General features: G+C 39.8%; 1 protein-coding gene across 8 annotated transcripts in view; it reads right to left on the bottom strand.

Moving 5' to 3' along the window:
* Positions 1-20891, bottom strand: part of LARGE1 (LARGE xylosyl- and glucuronyltransferase 1) — a 270233-nt gene that overhangs the window by 105381 nt on the left and 143961 nt on the right. For all 8 annotated transcript variants that reach the window (XM_038153721.1, XM_038153717.1, XM_038153716.1 and 5 more), the window contains one exon: positions 17568-17691. In XM_038153721.1, coding sequence (XP_038009649.1) covers positions 17568-17691 — 124 coding nt within the window. The remainder of the gene's footprint in view (positions 1-17567; positions 17692-20891) is intronic.

Here is a 20891-nt window from a genome sequence, read left to right as displayed (position 1 = left end):
GACCAACACAGAAGGACAAAAAGCTTTGGAGTATCTGTATTGTGCCAGATCAATCACCCACGGAGCTCAGTAGCTGGCATCATACAGTTGATGGTGGCAGGTGCCTACTGAAGAATATAAACTCAGGGGAATTCTACATCAACACTGCTCCTCATATACACTCCCATCCTGCAGCGAGTTACACCAAATTTTGGAGCTACTGGTGGTATTATTGTTGATTAATAAATTTTGTTGGATTTTTCATGTGTGAATTAGATTGAATTAGGATACAGTTTCATATTTGGCAAAAGCCCAATTCCTTATATTCCATTATTATTACATTTCTATTTAAACCTCATGCTCTTAAAGGTTATCAGTCTCGCATACCAAGACACTTTGTTTGCAAATATGACTTTGCTGCACTCACCCTTCTCTTTTCCACATTACTAAAATCATGATAAACACAACAGTGAGATGAAGCACAAGAGATTATGTATTTGCTGTCTTAACTTAGTGCTTGTTTACATGTACACAAAGTGAAGCATCAAAACAGTAGCCAGAGAAAAGATAAACTAAGGCTATATGGGACTGTAGGACTGTATATGTTTCTCTTATAATTTACCATCTTCTCTGAAGCACCTAGAGGCTGACAGAAAGCCTGATTTGCTACATGTTTCTTGGATTGGAAGGTGATATATAATAGTGCCATTACAAAAAGCTCTCAAAACTTTCAGCTAGCAACTGCATAAACTTAAGACTGCATTTCCTTTCTATAAATAGTAGTTTCCCTTCTAAAAACATTTCCCCTTTTATAGATATGTCAAAATTCATAGGTGGATAAAATAGTATTATGCAATTAATGTACTGAATTTAATGTCATTATAAGTGTTATGGGGTTTCGTGCCCCGGATTGGGGTGGCCCTGAAAGATGGAAAATCTCTGCTCCAACCTGTGCCTTCAAAGAAAGACTCAGTAGTCTTCTGTTGTCTGTTCTCAAGGTTGTTTATTGTTGGTTATCTAAAAGATTTTTTTCCCTGAACTGCTGTTCAGCAGGTCAGACAAAGGCACACTGCCCTCCCAGAGGGCTGGAGCCATCTTTTATATCATACATTACGTGTTACATGTTTATACTTTTTCTCCAATGCCTACTATCTATATTGAATAGTGACTTTCTACTCTAAACCAATCTGTGAGTGCCAACATCACCAAAGACATGGAGGTTAGGAAGGAAAAAGAAAGAGGACAGGGCACATCCAAATCCCTCCATCTTAAAACTCCTAACCCCCCTGTACAAAACTTAGACCTCTGCATACAAGGCTTAAACCCCCCCTGTACAGCACTCAAAAATCCTTCCTTTCACTTTGTAACTACTTCTACTACAATAACTAATCTTGTGTGTGTGGCTTGTAATTCTTCATACAGAGTTGGTAATTTGCTCCACGGGCTAACATCAAAACCCCCGTGTCTTTAGCTGCATGCCAGGGTCTCAGAGCCCCCTGCCAGCGGCTCTGGCCATCCAAAGCACCCAGAAGAGCGCCCTGGGTTCCCACAAAGTCTAGTAATTATAAATGTACTAAAATATAGTTCTGTTATGGAAACTTCGACCTGTTATAAGAATATTAAGGGTTTACAGCTGCAGATGAAAAACTGCTAAAGGAAACATGTCCAGGCTAGTTACCAAAGCTAAAGAATGGAGTTCACATAGTAGCTCTCAGGGGTTGGGAAACCAGTTGTCTTACACATACCACCCGTAGTTTTGTTACATTTACATGTGAAGAAGAGGAAAGCAGCACAGGAACTGGGGAATCTTAACTAAGTCAGGAATAAGCTATCAGCGGCACACCTGGCCACAGATAGCTAGAGAGATAGCATATTTTATGATAACTCAGTCTATAGTCTGTTTCTGGGAAATCCGCTAACATGTAAAGGACTACCTGTAAAAGACTGTTTAGCTTGTGTACCTTCCCGGACGCAGGTTTGTGTATTGTAAACGCAATCCTTAAAGACTTGTCTAGCAGAAGACAAGAAACCTATAAATTATTCCCAAGACATCAGGAACTGGACTGTCTTCCATCTGATAGTGTTATCCCTAGACCGGAGAAGCTTTGGAAACTCACTTGATTATGAAAAGGACAAAGGACATCCTTGCCTCTGGCTAGAAAAAGAGTATAAAAACTGGACTCGGACATGGCCATGGTGTGTCACTACCACTCCGACATGACAGGGGCTCTGAGCTGCGTATGTGTGTCACCCAGAGCCAAAGTCCCGGGCTTGACTCTGTCCGTTTCAATTCGTGGCTGGCTTAAATTGTGAAGTCGAACGTGAAATAAGTCTTATACTTTGTTATTTTATAATAAATTGACTCTCGCAAATTATTGATCTGGCTTAATTGGCAATTACGTTTATAACACCCCCATTAAAGACTTCTGATTACTTCCCTACCAGAAGAAAATTCTATCCTGACTTTTCCTGATGAATGGGTTGTACTCAATACAGCATCACAAAATCACAGAACAAACTTGGAAGGTACCTCTGGGAGTCATTTGGTCCAGCTTCACCCTGAGAAGCATGGCCATCCAGAGCCAGAGTCTATGTCCAGATGGCTTTTGACTATATGTCCAAGGATGGGACTCCACCATCTCACTGGGCACCCTGAGCCTTGGTTACCCTCACAGTAAAAGAATGTTTCCTGATGTCCAGAAGGCTCCTCCTGTATTTCAGTTAGTGCCCACTGCCCCTTGTTCCATTGATGGGCACCTCTGACAAGAGCCTGGCTCTGTCTTTTTCACACCCTCCCTCCATGTATTTATGTATGATGATAAGATTCCCCCTCCAAGCCTTCTCTTCTCTGGATGAACAGTCCCAGCTCTCTCACTTTTCATTGCACGTGAGGTGGTCCAATCCCTTCATCATCTTAGTAGCCCTTGGCTGGATTCTCCATTATTTTCATGTCTCTCTTGTATTGAGGCGCCCAGAACTCAGCCTGGACCCAGCCCTCCAGGTGTGGCCTCACCAGCGCTGAGTCAAGGGGAAGGGTCATGTCCCTTGACCTGCTGTCAATGTTGTGTCTAATGCTGTCATTGTTGCAAGGGCAAATGCCTGGCGTCCATCAGACTCTTTTCTGCCAAGCTACTTTCCAGTAGGGCAACCCTCAGGATGTCATGGTACATGGGTTAGCTCCCATATGCAAAATTTTGCACTTTTTGTTGAACTTCATGAGGTTCCTGTCAGACCCCCTTCTCTATTAAGTAGTATTTTTTTCCATTTACTTAATGAAATTCCTCACTGTTCCACAGAATATACAGCACCACAGAATACTCTGAGCAAGAAAAAGGTGCTCCTTGTTCAGCATGGTAAGATGGAATTTTGGCTGATAAAGTGTTTCCCCTGGCAGCATGTCCTTAAACACTTTACCCTAGAAAAATGCAACCTCCAATACCATATTGATTTTGTCACTACATTCACTGCATCTTCCTAGGTATGCTTGGGGGAAAAAAAATCAATCAAAATAATCCAGAGCTATGACATAGTATCCCCTTCCCCACTCGAAATCAAAGATATCCGTGCTGCTCATCTGACTCCACAAAAGCACCACAAAAGCCAGCGCCTTGCAGAAGCCTGTATGTCAGGCTAGCTGGGGTACTGCACCAGGCTGAGAATCAGCAGCCCTGAGGCACAAGGTGCCACTTGCATGCCTGCTCCCCCACCTCAGAGGTGGGCTCATGAATGGGATCAGAGCCCAATTCCATCACCATCCAGACTAATGGCTGCAGATTTCCTGTGTTGGGGAAACAGCTAGCAGCAAATAGAAGAACTAAGAAAACAGAAAAGGCGGGGAGGGAAGTAGAAAATGCAGTCTGCAGATTTTGCCTCCCCAGAGCCTTCATGTCAGGTTTTACCATTAAAACCACCTAGCATCTAGAATAGACTGATTAAAATAAAGAGAAAATAAAGAGAAAGAGAATCAGGTTTTGTAATAAATGACTCAATGGAAACATGGATATCCAGAAGTAATTGGCATCTACTTGTTCTTAAGCAACTTCAACACAGGTACTATCTTCCTTGAAAATTGCATCAGTCAGATGATAAACTAAGTTTGAAATCTTAAAAGAAGGCAAACAGAGCAAACCTTCCAGGCCACAGCAAAATCACAGAGTGTTTTAAATCTGCACAAGTTGTAGTTGAATTGTATCTGCCACTGATCTGAAAAACAGTGCAAACTACATGGTGAAAGAACTTCCAGCAGGAGAGATCTCTGTGAAGCAAAACCAGCCTAAGTCTTTTGTAGCTGCTGGCTTCAGGCAGCCCTTACAAATATCCTAGGCATGGGGAATAACCCTGAAATTCTGATGTGTGAATCTGGTAACAATGAAAATTGTTATTTCCTCAGACTAAATAAATAACTTTCTAGACACAGCTGACAACTTGTTTTCACAGCTTTTTCATTACTTGCTTAGTGCTTTGCTGCTACTATGAACACTACAAGTAGCAAGATATTGGTTTTTTAAAATCATGTGGCCCTCATTTAAGACAAAGCTAACAGAACTGGGGCTTTCATGTCACTTCTAAACTGGAGGAAAATACTGCCACCACTTTAATGATGATCATATTCTGTGATTTGCAACACAAAGCATAAAAAGAAGGGGTAAAAAACCAATATTGATTTGCAGGCAGAGGACAGGAAGTTTTTTTGATGCATAGTTTTTCTCATCATTTTTTTTTCACACAGGGAGAACTTCATCCTGCTGTAAATATATGCCATACCTCTTCCCACATTCCTGAAATTTGAGTCACAATTCCAGCAGCACTAGCAGGGCTCAGGATTAGTTCTAGGATAATCGTTCCCATTTTACATTGACTATACCTCACAATATCTAACCTCTTTGCTAGGAGATGTGACTGATCCCCTTTCTCACTCTCTTACTTACAGGGAAGCAGTATCAACACCTTGTTGCAGAGACTGTGTTAACTGGGAATCATTGAGGAAGGAGACAAGTAGGTTACCATTTAAATATGGGTAAATATTCATGCCTGTCTTTCCCGCATTTTTTTTACACATAACAACAACAACAATAATAATAATAATAATAGAAAGAACCTAGATTGAGTAATTCCAAATCATCACAGATCCTGAGAGGAAGACAATTACTGTAACCACCAATATTTTTCTTAGAAGGAAAGCCAAAAGGAACCTCCCCTTGCATCTCACCTTCAGAAAATCACTGCCTTTGCTCCATCCTTGTCAGGTGTCCAGCAAGCATTAACAGAAGAGCCTTATTTGAACAAAACCTAATGTTTGCTGGATTACTCGTAACTTCCACACTGAATTTAGTTTTTTCCTGGTTGATTCACATGTTTTGATTATGCTGATGTTCCCCCCCATAACAAGTCCTTACTATTTATATGAATGGTTGTCAAGGAAACCAAAAATCCAGCAAAGTTGGGTAACTTTTCTAGATTCAGAATTTCTGGTTTCTTAGTATTTTAAGAATTAATAATAAATTGCCCAAAGAAACAATTGTAAGGAGAAAGGAATTTATACATATTTTCTAAAGTTTTCTATTTCTACTGGCCTTTGCGGCTGTTGTTGCTCATCCCAGAAGCACTGGTGACTTTAATAGGATTCTGCCTCATCTTTCACTTTAAGAAACAGATGGTATCTTCCACACATGTGTGCAACAAGTCTGGATACAAATAACAGTGAGCAAAAAGGTTGAGATAGTAATGGATGATTATTTGAACCTCTGGGTCCTGGATAATGTAGAGCAAATGCAGAAACTGTGGAGCAAGCCACAACTGGAAAGGAAGATTAGATATTAAAAAGGCAGAACACACAAAACCTCCAAAACCAGCATCAGCATACAGCAAAGGAAAATAACTGCAAATTAATTCTCATCTCTCTAGCAAAGTCCATAACACAGCCTGACTGATGTTGAGGACATTTCTTTCTTTTCTTTTTTTAAATTTTCTTTCCAAATCTCTCACCAATACACACATGCAAACAAAGGGCAGACAAGTGGGAAAAACCTGATTTAAGGATGCTTCTTCAAAACAACTTCCTTTTATTCCTTAACAAAATTAAATGAGGGTGCCAAGAACTTATCCATGCTTTATACTGATACAACTGCAGACATAAACTAGAACTGATGTTTTTTGGTTTTTTTTTTGGTGTCTGCCACATAGGCAACAAAACATTCTTCAGAGAAGAAAGGACCAAAAGGTAATTCACCTAATTCACCTATTGGGATCTTTAAAGACTATCTCTCTCCCCTTAGGTATTTAGCTGGCTTTTCTCCTACCTTATTTAGCCCCATAAAAGTCAAATGGCCAGTTTCTATTCTTTCTAAATTTGTTCATTGTTTCTTGCTATCTCCAAAATGCTGAATGCTCTCTTTGTTTTGCTTTCTTCATTTGTGCAAAATGAGATTACAGAATGAAAAAGTCTGGCCAGTCTCAATTAGTGCTGTTTCTTTGTTTCTTGTTCCTTTGAGGCCTCTGGCCTCAACACAGCTGTTTTCAGGGCAACAGTCAAGGGCGAAGGACCTAAAAGAGTCTGAGCATCCCGAGAGAGGTCAGCGAGAACCAGCCAAACATCAGCCTCCCAGCCTCACCTCTCCAGAACAGGCAAAAGAACAAATCTTCCCTAGAAGATAAGATAAAGCCTTTTTGTTTCTTTCTTCCTGTCAGTGAATGAGTGAAAAGAGACAAACAAGCTGAAGCAGATAAAATGGCAGGAAGCCAGAGCTTTTTTGCCAAAAGCTGACTGACAGGTAGATCTGGCCAGAACTTGTCCAGTGGTGAAAACTCAGGGCTGCCCTTCTCGCTTCATCTGTATGGAAAGATAATAAAGATCAGTTGCCTGCTTTAATTGCTAGTGAACTCAATCAACAAGCTCTTTGTGCTAATTCATCAGGGAAGACACAAATTCATGAAAATATTATCCCTGTCTGATGTACTGAAGCTTTTTAACTTCAGTAACTATGCAAGTACATACACGTTAGCTGCAGCCATTCCATGTTCTTGGGGTCAAAGCCCAGCAGCACACAACCTGTGTTTTACATGATGTCAGGATAACAAACAGGTGTCATCAAGATGCACGACCCAGGATAAAATGCAACAGCTTATCCTGCATAAACACGTTTTGTTGGATAGACAACAGCTGCAACTCAGTGACAAAAACTTATCCAAAGTGGGATTCTTTCCCTACTGAAAAATCCTTTTGTAAGGATTATCAAATTGTTATGGATAAGGGTCAAAATTCATATTTGATTTAGGTGAATAGCAAATGTAATATAGTTATAAGTCTAAAACATATTAGAAGTAGTTATAGGAATTAAAGGATTGGATTTTATGTGGGGACCGTGTCTGGACATGTTTTTAGGGAGACCAGGGAAAAACGGCTGGCAGGATTGAGAAGCCGGCACACACACACATACCTCACCAAAAGACTACATTTACATGTGAAGCACAACAGTAACTCAGGGTTTCGAGGTTTTGGTTAAGCAAAGAATTACGCCATCCAGAGCACACCTGGCTACTCACGACCGGAGGGAAGGAGCTAACACTATTCAGACTTGTAATCTGTTTCTGGGAAATCTCTTAGTATGTAAAGGGACTTCCAGTAAGGGATGATTATCTTGTATTTGGAATGTTAACAAGGATATCTCTCTCTCGGTATGGAACGGTGTGGATTGTAAGCATGATTGTTTGAGTCCTGTCTAGCACAAGACTAGAAGTCGATGAATTATTCCTGAAGACATTGAGGACTGGACCATCTTCCATCAGATAGCATTCTACTAGACCGGAGAAACCTTTGGGACTTGCTTGATTAAGAAAAGGACAAAGGACTTCCTAGCCCGCGGCAAGAAAAAGAGTATAAAACCTAGACTCGAGAATGCGATGGTGTGCCGCTGCACTCTGGAGCTGCCGGGGCTCAGAGCTGTATAGCGTGTCACCCAGGGTCTATTCCTGGGCTAGACTCTGTCCGTTTCGTGGCTGATCGAAATTCAGTCATTTGAACGCGAAATAAATTTTGTTATTTTTATTATATCATAATTCGGCTATGGCAAATTATTTATAAAATTAGATTAGCAATTTCATTCATAACAAAATAAAGTTGCAGAACAGTTACAGTGACTATTGCTAACCAAGTAATACCTGAGAGAGGAGATTGCAGGTGTAAAATACTAGTTAGTTATCATGCACAAAAACGTCCCCAACCAGCCACCAAGAATGCTGAGGGAATGACTTCCCACCCTTTTAAGCCTGAAAGATTCCCATCCAGTTTGTATCCATATCCAGTATTTGACAGCCAGAGTTGCAAAATAAAGAATCATGGGACCCATCAGAATCAAGACGGGACCCATAAGAATCATTGAGAGCAACTCTCTTGTCCTCGCAGGACTACCTAAAACTAATCCATATAACTAACAGGTTCATCCATGGTCAGGCTTGGAGTCATGACCAGAGCTCATGGGCTTGGTGCCATGACCTTGGGGAGCCTGTTCCAGTGACCGACCACCCCCTCAGTGAAGATCTTTTCTGATGTCCTAGCATGGTTTGTGGAAAAGACATGGGAATGTACACCAGATATCAGATATCCAGCTATCTGATATCTTAATACAAAGTCAAACCAGGAAACACTTATGAGAAAACGGATACATTCTTCTATTTAGAAGAAAATCCCAACCTACTATCAGGCAACTCACCAGTAAAATCACGTTTCTCCAGACCTAAACTTACACTGTTTCTGCCTAAAGAGTAAGAATAGTAGAACTTCAACAGCTGAAAATACTGCACCAAAAAAAAGGCCATTAGTAGGTGGAACACACATCCAACTAGCAGAATAAATGCTGTATCCCATAAACAACTCTTACGTCTCTCTTTTTAACCAAAAGCAAAGAATTTCCAGGAAAACAAATCAACCTCTACCTTGCAGAGTTGGAGGCCAGGTGAGTGTAACTTCTTATATAGCAATTATTGCTTTATGGGAATAAAATTACATAAAACAGTGTTCTTTTCTCCAGTCCTAAGTATTACAATATATCAAAACTCCTGGGGACTAAAATGCTCCAGGAATAGATCTAGAATAAAAAGAATAATAAAGGATAAAAGGTATTACAATTATGAACAAGCAAAACTAACAATAACCTAGTGCAAGAAGCAGTGAATCTGATAGGGTGAAAAAGTGTTCTTTTTCTTTGTTATTAGAAAGAGCTACATTGTCTCTCAAACAATGCAGCACTAACTAGAGAAACAATCTGAAGAAAATAAAGACATTGGGAAAACTGGGCTCCTTCAAAAGCAAGAAACACTGAAGTTCAAGACATCAGTGTAGTCAATTGCCCTGCTTCTGATTAAATATCATCAAATACTTCAGATAACAGTGAGTTTGCATGAGTAGTGTTTAAATGAAGTGTCCATGTAGCAGGCGTGTAACTCTTACAACTTCTTGAAACATCTGTCTGAAGGCTAAGTCCACCAGTGGTACCCTAATCCCATGTAATCTTGGAGTTTCACCCTAAAGACCATCAGATAAAATTACAATCAGACAGGTGAACACAGGTCCCAAATGTCTCACTAAAACAATACAGATGGAACTATTTTATAGGTTTTCATCTGTGTCAGCTAAAAACTGTGGAATCCATTCAGCTGCGAAAGGGATAGAATCTTAAGAAATGGAGTATATGGGAAAATTAGCAGGGGATCAAAATACTACTCAGTTTTCATCTTTGTTTCTGAAAGGGTGAGACCTAGACACCATCAACCTAAGCTCAAAGACTGAAACTTCCACAGGATTAAATAATTTGCTTGGAAAAGAGGTAGCTCTACTAAGAGAAATTACTCAAGTCAAATTACCACCAGTGGCATCTCATTAATAACCTTACTATGTATCTCAAAAAATGAAATTTTTGAGGACTGCAGAATGACTGAATTTGTAGGACTGCAGATTGACCTGAGAAGTGATAACTTCACTAACAGAAAAAAAAATTCTCAATTTAGAAGTCCAAATGTTTGCATACTAAGTTGACTCAAAAAGAGCTATGTCAATGGCATTTCATTAACAATGTTATTACATATCCCCCCTTTTAAAGCAAGTATTGAGATTAAAATCACCCTGGACACCCTCACCTGGACTGAGATGGTTTCATACCTATGAGAAGAGTGACTTTAGCATGTGCTTGTGCTGTGCCAGGCACACAGCATGACTTTGTCATTTTCACTGCTGTGAAAACTTGTCACACAAAAAGATGTGCCCAGACAAGGTGAACATCATTTTTCTCCACAAGAATCACTATTTCAGCCCCAGTCCTTCAGAATACTTGGTGCCTACACTGCCTGCTGAACTGCTCCATGGGAAGCAGCTCACATGCTCTATTGCCCAACACTTCCCTGAATCTCAGTTATTTCTCAGAAATAAGCCAACACCACAAATAAGCCCACTATCATTTACAAATGAGGAAATCTAACAATTTCAGCTCTCTGGTTGTGAATCAAGAATATTCTTGGAGTCCTTGCAGCCTCCTATGTTTTTCAGCCTATCAATCAGACATGGAAATACATATACTTCAGTTCTTTGTAAATCTAGAAGCAAGACTCACTAAACATTTTGATAAAATGCTCGCATCAATGCTGATCCTCACTAGGAATGCCTTGAGCAGCCACTGCTGTTCTTATGCGAGTACCTGAATGCCCTTTGACAGGGAGGTGTCCATCTGAGCAAGTGAAAAGCCACTAAGAGCTAACACCCTCTAACTGCAGCTATTACATGTCTTCCCAGCTTTCTACCCGCAGGTGTCAAAGAAAGAAATTGCGCTGGAGCACAGGATGACCATCAACTCTCCCCAGCAAGTACAGGGGATATATAACCTATACCTCTCATGCAGATCAAAGTGTTCAAATAACTTCTGTATATCCAAGGTTAGGACAGCAAAATGCTCTCATTTCTCATAGGTGGATGATAATGTTCTGAGAAAGCAGCTGTTGTAATGGGGATGCATGGAACAAACAATAGCTGCCCAAGTTAGTTTGAGATGTTGTGTCTTTTTTAGGCTTTTCCAGGGCATGCTTTTTAATTTCTGTCAAATCGAATAATTTTTGGAAAATCTCATGTGAAGTTATTCATCTTTTTCTCATTCTCTGCTAAAATTGCCTTCCCTGGAGGTGCAGCACATGCTGCTGCAATGAGCAATGTTGAAGAGGCTGAATGCCAAACAAAAATCCTTGCTGTTGAAATGTCACAGTCAGCTACTATGATACAAATGTGGGTGATTTTAAGAGGAAGAGAGTTGGCTCCTTAGTCCTCACTCCACATATGTTACAAAGAGCAGCTACCCCATCTTCCTGGTGGACACAGAACAGAACAACTGTACTGCTTTTCCCTAGAATCAAGAAAAGGGCGGAGCTACAGAGAGGTCTACAGCAATTAGAACTAAATTATAAAACTAACAAAGAGCACCAATGTTTTTTCAAAGCACCAGAAACAGTAGGAAAGTACAAGGGGTTTACAAAGTCAGACATGAGGCTTTCTTCTCGAATAGCAGTAGAAGCACTGCACAATGTAACACAGGAGGCAGACTTCACAAAGGTTCCATTGTGCTGGGGAGTTTGAATTGCTATCTGTTTCTTGGTAGATACTTATTTCCTCCCAAACAGTCTGAAGGAAAATATCTTGGCTGACAAAAACAGGTTTGTTCATTTCCAGTCATCTGTACTGAAAATCATGGATAAAAGACTCTGTTCTGAACATGGTAGCACTGTGTCACAACCACAAGCATCTTTTATCACATGAGACTTCAGGCCTCTAGTATTCAATCTGTCCATTAGCAAATACACAAAATCTCAATTATAAAGTAGAAATACAACTCTAAAAATAAGCCATAAAAGTTATACAAATCTGTAAAATGTTTTGATTATAGACTTCATTTTCCAAAATCTTGGATTTGCATATTTAAAAAAAAAAAAGAGAAGGGGAAACGACAGGAAGCAACAGCAGTCAATGCCTATCATTTCACTGACAAGGGCCGTAGGCCAGTTTACAGGAAGACAAAAGGCTGGTGAAATGCAGGAGCACTGCAAGCCCCCCATAACACGAGACAGTTTTAGATCAAAACCTCAGTGCCTTAGAAACACTTCAACTGAATACTTACTGCTGCATAAATGAATGTAAACATAAACAGATGCTGGGTTTCTCATTCTGTGGTTGCATTAATAGCAATTAGATCTTGTATATGAAGTGGAAAAGAAACGAAGGCAAGTAGCATACTTCTCCTTTATAACTTTGTGTGTTTGCCTCTGAGGCACACAGTGAACTACTTAACAGATAAACAACCCTGTGCTCCCCTTAACAAGATATAATCTGCATGCAGTGCAATGCAAATACAGTCAAACCCTTACAATCGATGATCGTTTAGGGATCAGTCACTATTACTGTGAGATACAATGTTATAGGTGGCTGCAACATCCAGTGGAACTTGTTGACTAGGAAGATGATGGAAGGCAGGAGAAGGCTGACCAATTTTATTGTTCAAGGCTTTATCAACATTGCAATCGTTGTCATCCTCTTAAATTGATGTGAAAACCACCAAGCTAATAATCTGTTCATCAAACGCACTCTCATATCTTCCCAACTGCCAATCAGAATCCCTCTCTCCCACGCTCAGAAGCTAGTAGCTGCCATTCTGTTATAAGTATTTGTTTGATCATACTTCCAAAATTGGTATATTGCAATATTACAATACATACAGCCTTATCACTACTATCACTCATTGGAAGAGCTTCTGCTGGTATCCAAAGATTTCATGGCATTTGAGTTGCTTCTGGTGCAATTTGCTGCAAAGACATTCACATACTATCTGATATCACATACTAATATGTTCATTCACTGAGCATACTTTAAAACAACTAACATTACTGGGATTTTGAACTTCAGTAATTTCTGCATGGGCAATACAATGTGCCAGAAAGGATGCTTGCTTGCTGTCTAGATGGTAAAGGGAGTTTCCATAGCAAGGGCTCTTAGAGGGTCATCTTAGTTGGATTGGGTGAGACTCCCTAAAACATGTTTCTGTACAATTTTTGTAACCCAGCTGACCCATGGTCCTACCTGACCACTGTAAGATATGTATTATGCATCACTATAGATCACCTTAACCCATGTACAAAACCTTTCCTAACTATCTTAAGTATGTACAAAAGACTGTGCTACATGGTCATTTCTACACAGGCAGGAACTGTTCCTATGGTCTTACTCTTGTACAATTGATTAACTTTGAAGCAGGAACTGTCTGTGAATATCTGGGACAGCCAGATCCTTTGCCCAGGATGTTAATTGACATGCTTAAGCATATAAATTGGTCTAGGCACAGCAGGGTCTGCCTGGGGAATGTCAAGAACTGTCTGAAATTCCCACTGGGACCAGTCCTGTAACAAGCTGTCAAATACTTCTTGTGCCAGCAGTTCCATCAGTCACCTAGTTTCAACTTGGGCTGCTGTCTCAAACCAGTCCTTTATCTCATCTGTGCAGACAACAAGCCTGGGAGTTCCTGGACCATTGTGGGAATTTAAGTGCACTAGGGGTGCACACAGGCACAGCCCTGAGAACCAACTACACTACAATCATAATTAAAGAATTAAACTTCATTTTTCTGCTTAAGTCTCATAGCCGTTGCCCATTAGCTCAGTTGGCTAGAGCATGGTGCTAATAACACCAAGGTCATGGGTTCAATCTCTCTACAGAACCTTCACTTAAGAGCTGAACTCAATGATCCTTGTGGGTCCCTTCTAACTCAGAGTATTCTGTGTCATCTGTCTAAAGATGTCAATATCTGACCCAGTGAACTGTCTTCAAAGTTCAGATGAAAGTGGCTAAGAAGTAATTCACCTCATACTGCAGTAAATGCCTAAAGATAGGTGATCTTTATGTCATACATTACCTGAGTTTTGCTGTACTGGATCAGACTACTGATTTTGACTGAGCGCACAGATGTCAACATTTCTGATAGGAAATCACCTAATGCAGCACTGGTACTCAGATTTGTGGTCTGTTGTTTCTGGGAACAGTAAAAACTGGAATATTGTCCATATATATAGAAAAGAATGGAGCTTCATAAATTCCTCTTTCAGATCAAATGTTCATCTACTACAAAAACCTATTCACCATCCCTTCAAAGTTCATAAATCAATTGCAGCACATGTGAGCCAAACTATTTAAATGAGATGGCTTTTCTGCTCTACCAGTGATTAAAAGACTGTATATCTGGGCCATTTACTCACAGCAGAGCAGGCCAACTGCTCATTCTACATTTTGCCTTCTTCAGTTCATCTGATGTTGTCACCAGTGTGTCAGGCAACATCTGGGAAAACAAACTCACCTCATCTGTATCCCACCCATCACATACAGTACTGCATTATTGGCTGCTCCTTCTGCTCTGGGACAGTGCAGATCACAATGGATTTAATGCCTGTATTTCCCTGGGAGTGAACTGACAAGAGATTCCATGTATAACAATGAAGGGCAGAAGCCAAGTGCCCAAGCTGCACACCTTCAATAGTTTGTTCTGGAGATTCTTCATGTAAGACTGAACTGAAAAAAACACAATACCCTGCAGCCTGATATTTGCAAATCACAGCTGTAGTAAATGAATATTTCATAAGTATATTTTTTCTTTTATTTAATGCTCAAAGAAGACCATTTTCAGTTTCCAGTTGTTTGTGGGATGCATTGCTGTAATAGATACATCTACACATTAGGACCAAAGCTGACTAACACAACTAAAGTGATCATATAAAGTGAATTTGCACTGCCAAGTAACTTTCCAGTTTGCAGTCACAGCCATATGTGGCCACATAAATTTGGAAGAGTTATGTATGGGCCATACTGAGTAGAGCAAGAATGAAGTAGCTGTGGAATAGTTCAATTACTGGCTCCATTATCAGCAGCCTGGTAGTCTGGCAGGTCTGGCAGCATCTGCTTCTAGGGAGAGAATGAACCTAGGCTCTTTGTGGTGCAACAGGAATGTGAACAGCTGTGCCACCTTGCAAAAGGAAAAATAAGTCTTCTCTAAGTTTTAAAAGGAACATCTGACATGCTTAATTCACAGCAGCAAAGTAGATCCGTTGGTTTGCTGGCCCTAGAAATTCTGCTATAATCCGTGGTACCTTGTCTTCCCTTTCTTGCAGTGAAGTGTCCAGTTTTCCTCTAAAACATGAGAGAAAACAACAGCCACAGCCAAGACTAATTTTCTATGCCTTTCTTCAGGACACTGGTTGCTCTACCTCTAGGCTAAACAGCATGTATTTTAAGAACTGCAGGATATGTTAAGAAACACTGCCAAAGACCAAATACTTTAGGCTCCAAATTCTGCCTTTACAAAAATTATTATGCTACTGGAAACTGTTGCCTGAATTCTAAATAGCTACTTAAAAACAAAAAAGCATCCACATTATTTATGGAGGATCTAATATTATGTGCTCTCTTCCACTGTTTGAGCAGGAACAGGAGCAGAAGCAGGACTTTTCCCAGGACTTAAGGGCTTAATCTAACATGCCAGCTCCTGCTGTATTAGAAGGAGGAGGCCGGAAGCTCATACATATCCAATGGGAAAAAACCAAACATGAAATGAAATGTTTTCTGCAGCAGCTAAAATGTTTTCCAAAACAACTGAGCATCAGTGAATGAAAGCTAAGCAGAAAGTTCTCATGCCATTACTGAGTTTAAACCCTTTTAAAAGTCAGAAGTTGGTATTGATTGCAGGTTTAAAAAAGAACTATGGAGGGTCATTTAAACTGAAACATAGTATATACTGTAACAGTGAATCCACGGATCACTTCAGAGAAAGACAGGCTTTCTAGTAAACATCCAGCATCAGCTCTATGTTTTCTTAACACTAGGCAGCATAATACAGCTCCCGAGAGTGCAGGTGAAATACATGAACCCAAACCAATCATTAAATCCTCTCTAGGGGCCACATAAGAAACAAATGAGATGAGCTCCTACAGCTGTCTGTAAACAGCTCCTCTGTTGTCTTTGCTAAAAGCTACAGAATGATCTGGATATGAGCCAGCATCATTCCTGGCTTTTTAAAACTCTGTTTATATTTATAACTCTTTGCTCTCCTTTGCCAGTGTCTGTCACATTCTCTTATGCTCAGTACTATATACTGTGATATTTTGGCCACTGAAATCAGAGAAATTGCTTGGTATGGAAAACAATAAGCTCTGAATAAGTGGTGCAAACCTGGAAAGATTTATTTATGCATCAATACCTGCATACAGCTAGAAAATGGTCCCCAACTTAAAGCCTATGGGCTAAATGCAAGATACTCTAGTGTTGATGTAGGTCATGAGTCATATAAAAAATTAAGGCTGAGTGAAGAAGAAGAGAGAAAAGAGTTTTTCTCTGTAGCCTCATATCTACTCAGTGCTTTGCCTATTAATCAGAAATTGGGGATCACTGAAGTAAGCTCTCTTGGTTATTATTTACTTAACTAGATTGGACCATACCCAAATGACCAGAAGGAAAACAGTAAGTGGTCTGTCTTGTGAGGCTAATTAAAAACCCTACAATTTGCAGAAAAGCACATGTAACATAGACACATACAAGACTGACAGGAAAAAAACGCCTCCTTGCTATGAAGTTACAAAGAACAGAAGGAAGATCTCTGGTTAATTAGGTTAATATCAGCTTATGGCTTCATGTAAAAGAACCAATGAAAAATAAAACCAGAAACAAAGCATTTTTCTCAAGAATCACTTTTTCCCTTTTCCATCTCTTTCTAAAGCTTTCTGTATTCAATATTTCACAACGTGGTGTGCTTTGAATTTCTCCCTTAATAAGTACAGCAATTTGATAAATTTTGGTTTTTTTTCCTTGTTTCAGGGTCCTGTTCAAAACAGACCTGATAAGTCACACAAATTACTGCCACCAACTTCAAATGCTAAAGTCTGAAGTCTGAATACTTCACTGTACCTCCACAGGTAAAAAAACATACAGCTCAAAAATCAATGCTGTGCCTCCATGTTCTGATTTAAACTTTTTAATTATGAAAAGATAATTACTTTGAGTATGTGATTTCTCCGCCCACCCCCCTCCTCCCTCCACCATTGATTGAACTCTTTCCATAATCATTCCTTTTGGAAGGGCATCCAGACAAAAAAGGTAGCTATTGTACTAATGCTACCTTGTCGAAGTGTGTGTACTTAGGGTTTCACACACTTGTGCTTGAGGAATGCAGGGCAGTTGTTTCCAGTAACAGACTTGGGCTTATTGAGTAAGATTCTTAACATTCCACCGTTGCTACTAGGAAGAAGTATCCTTAAAAAAAACCACAGTGTGATCAGATGGACAGCCAGAATCCTCTTGCTAGCAAGTAAAATTCTAAGCTGCTACACAAAACATTTCATTAGCTGCTCTCATTCCAGAGAAACTGCACTGATTGTAGCCATTGAGCATCTTCCAGTTACGTGTAATCAGGGTTACAATCATGTCAGTTAGAATTAGTTGAATATTTTTAGGCAGTAGTTCCCCTGCAAAGGGGTGACATCAAATCACAAGTACATCACTGACACCTGTGTCTGTGTGTCTTTACCTTGAGCTCATCCGCATCATAGAAGTCTATGCGCACAGCAGGGACCATCCATGTCTGGAACAGAGTTGCCAGGATCTGTTTGGCAATTGCATCTGCGATGAGGTGGAAGTGGAGTGGGTTTCGCCTGATATGAGAAGGAAGAGAAACACGTTAGTTCAAAAGTTTCTAATTCCTGTTCTTAAAGGACAACATCAGAATTTACTAAGTTTTATCTGTGTCTACGATGTCAAGTTTTGAGTGTGCAGCATGCCTGGTGGAGTCCTGCTCTGTAGCCAAAATGCTGAGACACAATTTGAATACACATTACCACAACACAATACTCAACCAGTTTCTGGGTGGCTATGAACACACAGATCCTTTGACTCCAGCAGAATGTGATGATTTGTAACACCCACGAGTCTTGTCCCGTGCACCAGCTTCTTAAAAAAAAGGCCAAGGTAATAAAAGGGACCAGCTCCTTAAAAAAAGGCCAGGTTAATTTGGGGACTTGAGTTTTGGAAATGATTGTTTCAGTTTCTAGGTGAACCTGGTAATTTATCTTTGTGGTAAGAAGATTGTCTTAGGTTAAATATAACAATTTGAATGAGGTGAAATTCTGGGACCCATGAATTTACATAGAACTTTTCTACAAAGCAATCTTGGGGAACCAACAGCTGTCCCATAGGAACCCAAACTAGATATTTCAGGGGAGTGCCTTGTAGCTATTCACTGGCATGGTGAACAGAATGGAAATTGCAAATTTTACCACATCCTTTTTTTCCTAATGGTTAAAGAAAGGCAGGAGGAAAGGAAACATTTTACTTCAAAACACCAGATCTGGGTTCACCTCTAATTACAGGACTTGGGCTAACTGAAAAGCTTCAAAACAAGACAGGTGAAGCCAGTATCAGCAAAAGTGGCAAGCTCTGACGATGTGTATGGGTTTTTCTATACTAATGTGAACCTAGACATTATAATTACCTTGTTTAATTCCCTTAACCTCCCTCCCTTTTTGGGGGAAAATAAGCAACAAAATTTGATCTTAACTTCTGCAGTAGGAAACCTACCAGTGGAAGTTAGTCACAAATTGTTGTCTTCCATGTTTACCCCTAGCTTGGCAACTTTCTCTGTCAGCAGAAAAGGACAGACTTTGAAAAAACTACTAAGAAGAAAAATGGCTTGTTTAGACTTCAGCATGGGATCAACCTTTCTTTGATTCCTAGAGTGGAATAGTGGATTCTCATTTCTAAGGAATTTGTACAGCTAAATGAGTGCACTTGTTAATTGGTATTTTTCATCTAACAAGAGAAGTATTTAGTTTCAGATGTTGATTAAAGCAGAAGATGAGTGATGCTACTACATTCTTCGGTGTGAATGAAAAGTGAGGAAAACTATGTTAGCTCAGGCCAATATACTTCCATTACATTTTTGGGCTTAACCCAAAAAATGAATGTTATTTTTTCTCCATTTTCTACATTAATGAAAAATCTGTGCCTTCTTTTTAATGTTTCTGTTCTTGTTTTGATGAATAATACTGCTTTCCACTGAACAAAGTCCACATGAAAATGTAAAAATACATATAATTGCTTATAGTATTTTAACAGACCCCTCAGCAGAAAGAGGAGATTGTTGAGAGAAGCAATGTATGACTGGATTTTGCAGATCCAACCCAACACTTGGGACTGCCAGTGAAGCTGCTGTATTGGCTTCAAGGACACTGTGGATCACATTATGTGCTTACAGGAAAAGCAGAAAAGGGCTGGGTACAAGCCTTATATATGAGATAATCATGACGGCAGAATAAACCCACAGCTGATCTGCCTTAAACGATATCCAAAACGCTTTTCAAAAGACAAAGGTCTTTTAATCTCCAGCTTGTCCTGGAGGGAGGAGGGGAGAGGGAAAGGCACAAGCTGCCAGCTGCTGAGTGTCCCATTACCAAGCTAAAGGGATCACAGCAATTACATTTGCTTCACCAGCCCAGCAGGAGAGTAGAAGAGGACATCCTGGCTCATGCAGATTCCGCAGTAACCAGGCACCTTGCCAAGAAAAAATCAGGAAATAGCAGTGATCAGGAAATACATCTCATTAGTAGAGACAAGGCCAAGAGAAACAGTGTACAACACCGGCGGCTTTGGGTACCAGCAAAGCAGTATCTCAAGACAAATAAATGTTCAGTATCAACATACACATCCCATATAGCTCCCTCTGCTAAGGAGGGGCTGAGTCTGGATTCTGGTGGGACTATTTCTCAGCTGGTGTTCTTCAGTAATTTCCTTCCCTATTTTTATTCTGGGGTTACTTATATTCTAAAGTAGAATAAGAAGAGTAAAAAAATCATTAAAAAAAGAAAGCTCCATCTTCTTTCAAATGATCATTTAGTTGAACAGAATTTATATAAAATATTTCAAGATGAAACACACTAGTTGAAAAGAAAAAATCTGACACAAAGACACTCAGATGTTCATTAGCAGTTTATACTTATCTGAATGACCCAGAGTGTACAAAACTTATATGGGAACAAGTGGGTGACATTTACTTTAGTTCATCTCCTATGGGAGAAAGAAAAAAGGATAGCTGTACTCCCACACAGAAATCTCTTTCAAGTTGTTAGCCTCATGGTAGAGATTCAGCTGTAAGAAAAGTGTATGTCAGAGGCAAGGCAAAAGATTATCACTTACAAAAATAGATCCCCAGAACAGTATAGTGACCTGATGACATCTACAACTAAATGTGCATCAGCCACAGAAAATTTTACTCCAGACAAGATTTCAGTTCTGTGAAATGTGAGGTTTAGCACAGTGCTGGAAGCCAACAGTGCACAGCCTCAAAGCTGGAAGACCTTCTGAAGGTAACCATACTAGCACACACACAGATGACATCTTTCACCTCTTCTGCTGTCTGCAATATGCAAAGCCTAAAAGATATGGATTGCTTCAAAGTGTTTGAGAAACAAGTTTAGAAGCTGGAAGATCAACCAACATTCATTATAAAAGATACAGAAGAGATTCTGCAAGATGAGAAATCTTTCTCAAAAGATATATGAAAGGGATGTCATGATTATCTGACAACATGTCTGAATGAGTGGCTTTAAGAATTGGGAATGGCAATCAGGATATTGTGAAGGATTCCACTGAAAGCTGAATTTCATTAAACTGGGACATTCTGCTCATTTTCTACTGGGCACATCAAGAGAACTAGAAATCACACAGAAAGGCTGGTTGCATCTTGTACTGACAGAAATCACTATACTGTACTGGGGACAGTATATTCAACTATGGAATAACATGAGTCAATATATGGCAACTGTGATAAACTTCTCCAACAAAACTAACAGGTTTTGGA

Source organism: Motacilla alba, chromosome 1A, assembly GCF_015832195.1.
Source record: "Motacilla alba alba isolate MOTALB_02 chromosome 1A, Motacilla_alba_V1.0_pri, whole genome shotgun sequence".
NCBI classification, from domain to species: Eukaryota; Metazoa; Chordata; class Aves; order Passeriformes; family Motacillidae; genus Motacilla; species Motacilla alba.
This window is presented reverse-complemented; position numbering and strand designations above follow the sequence as displayed.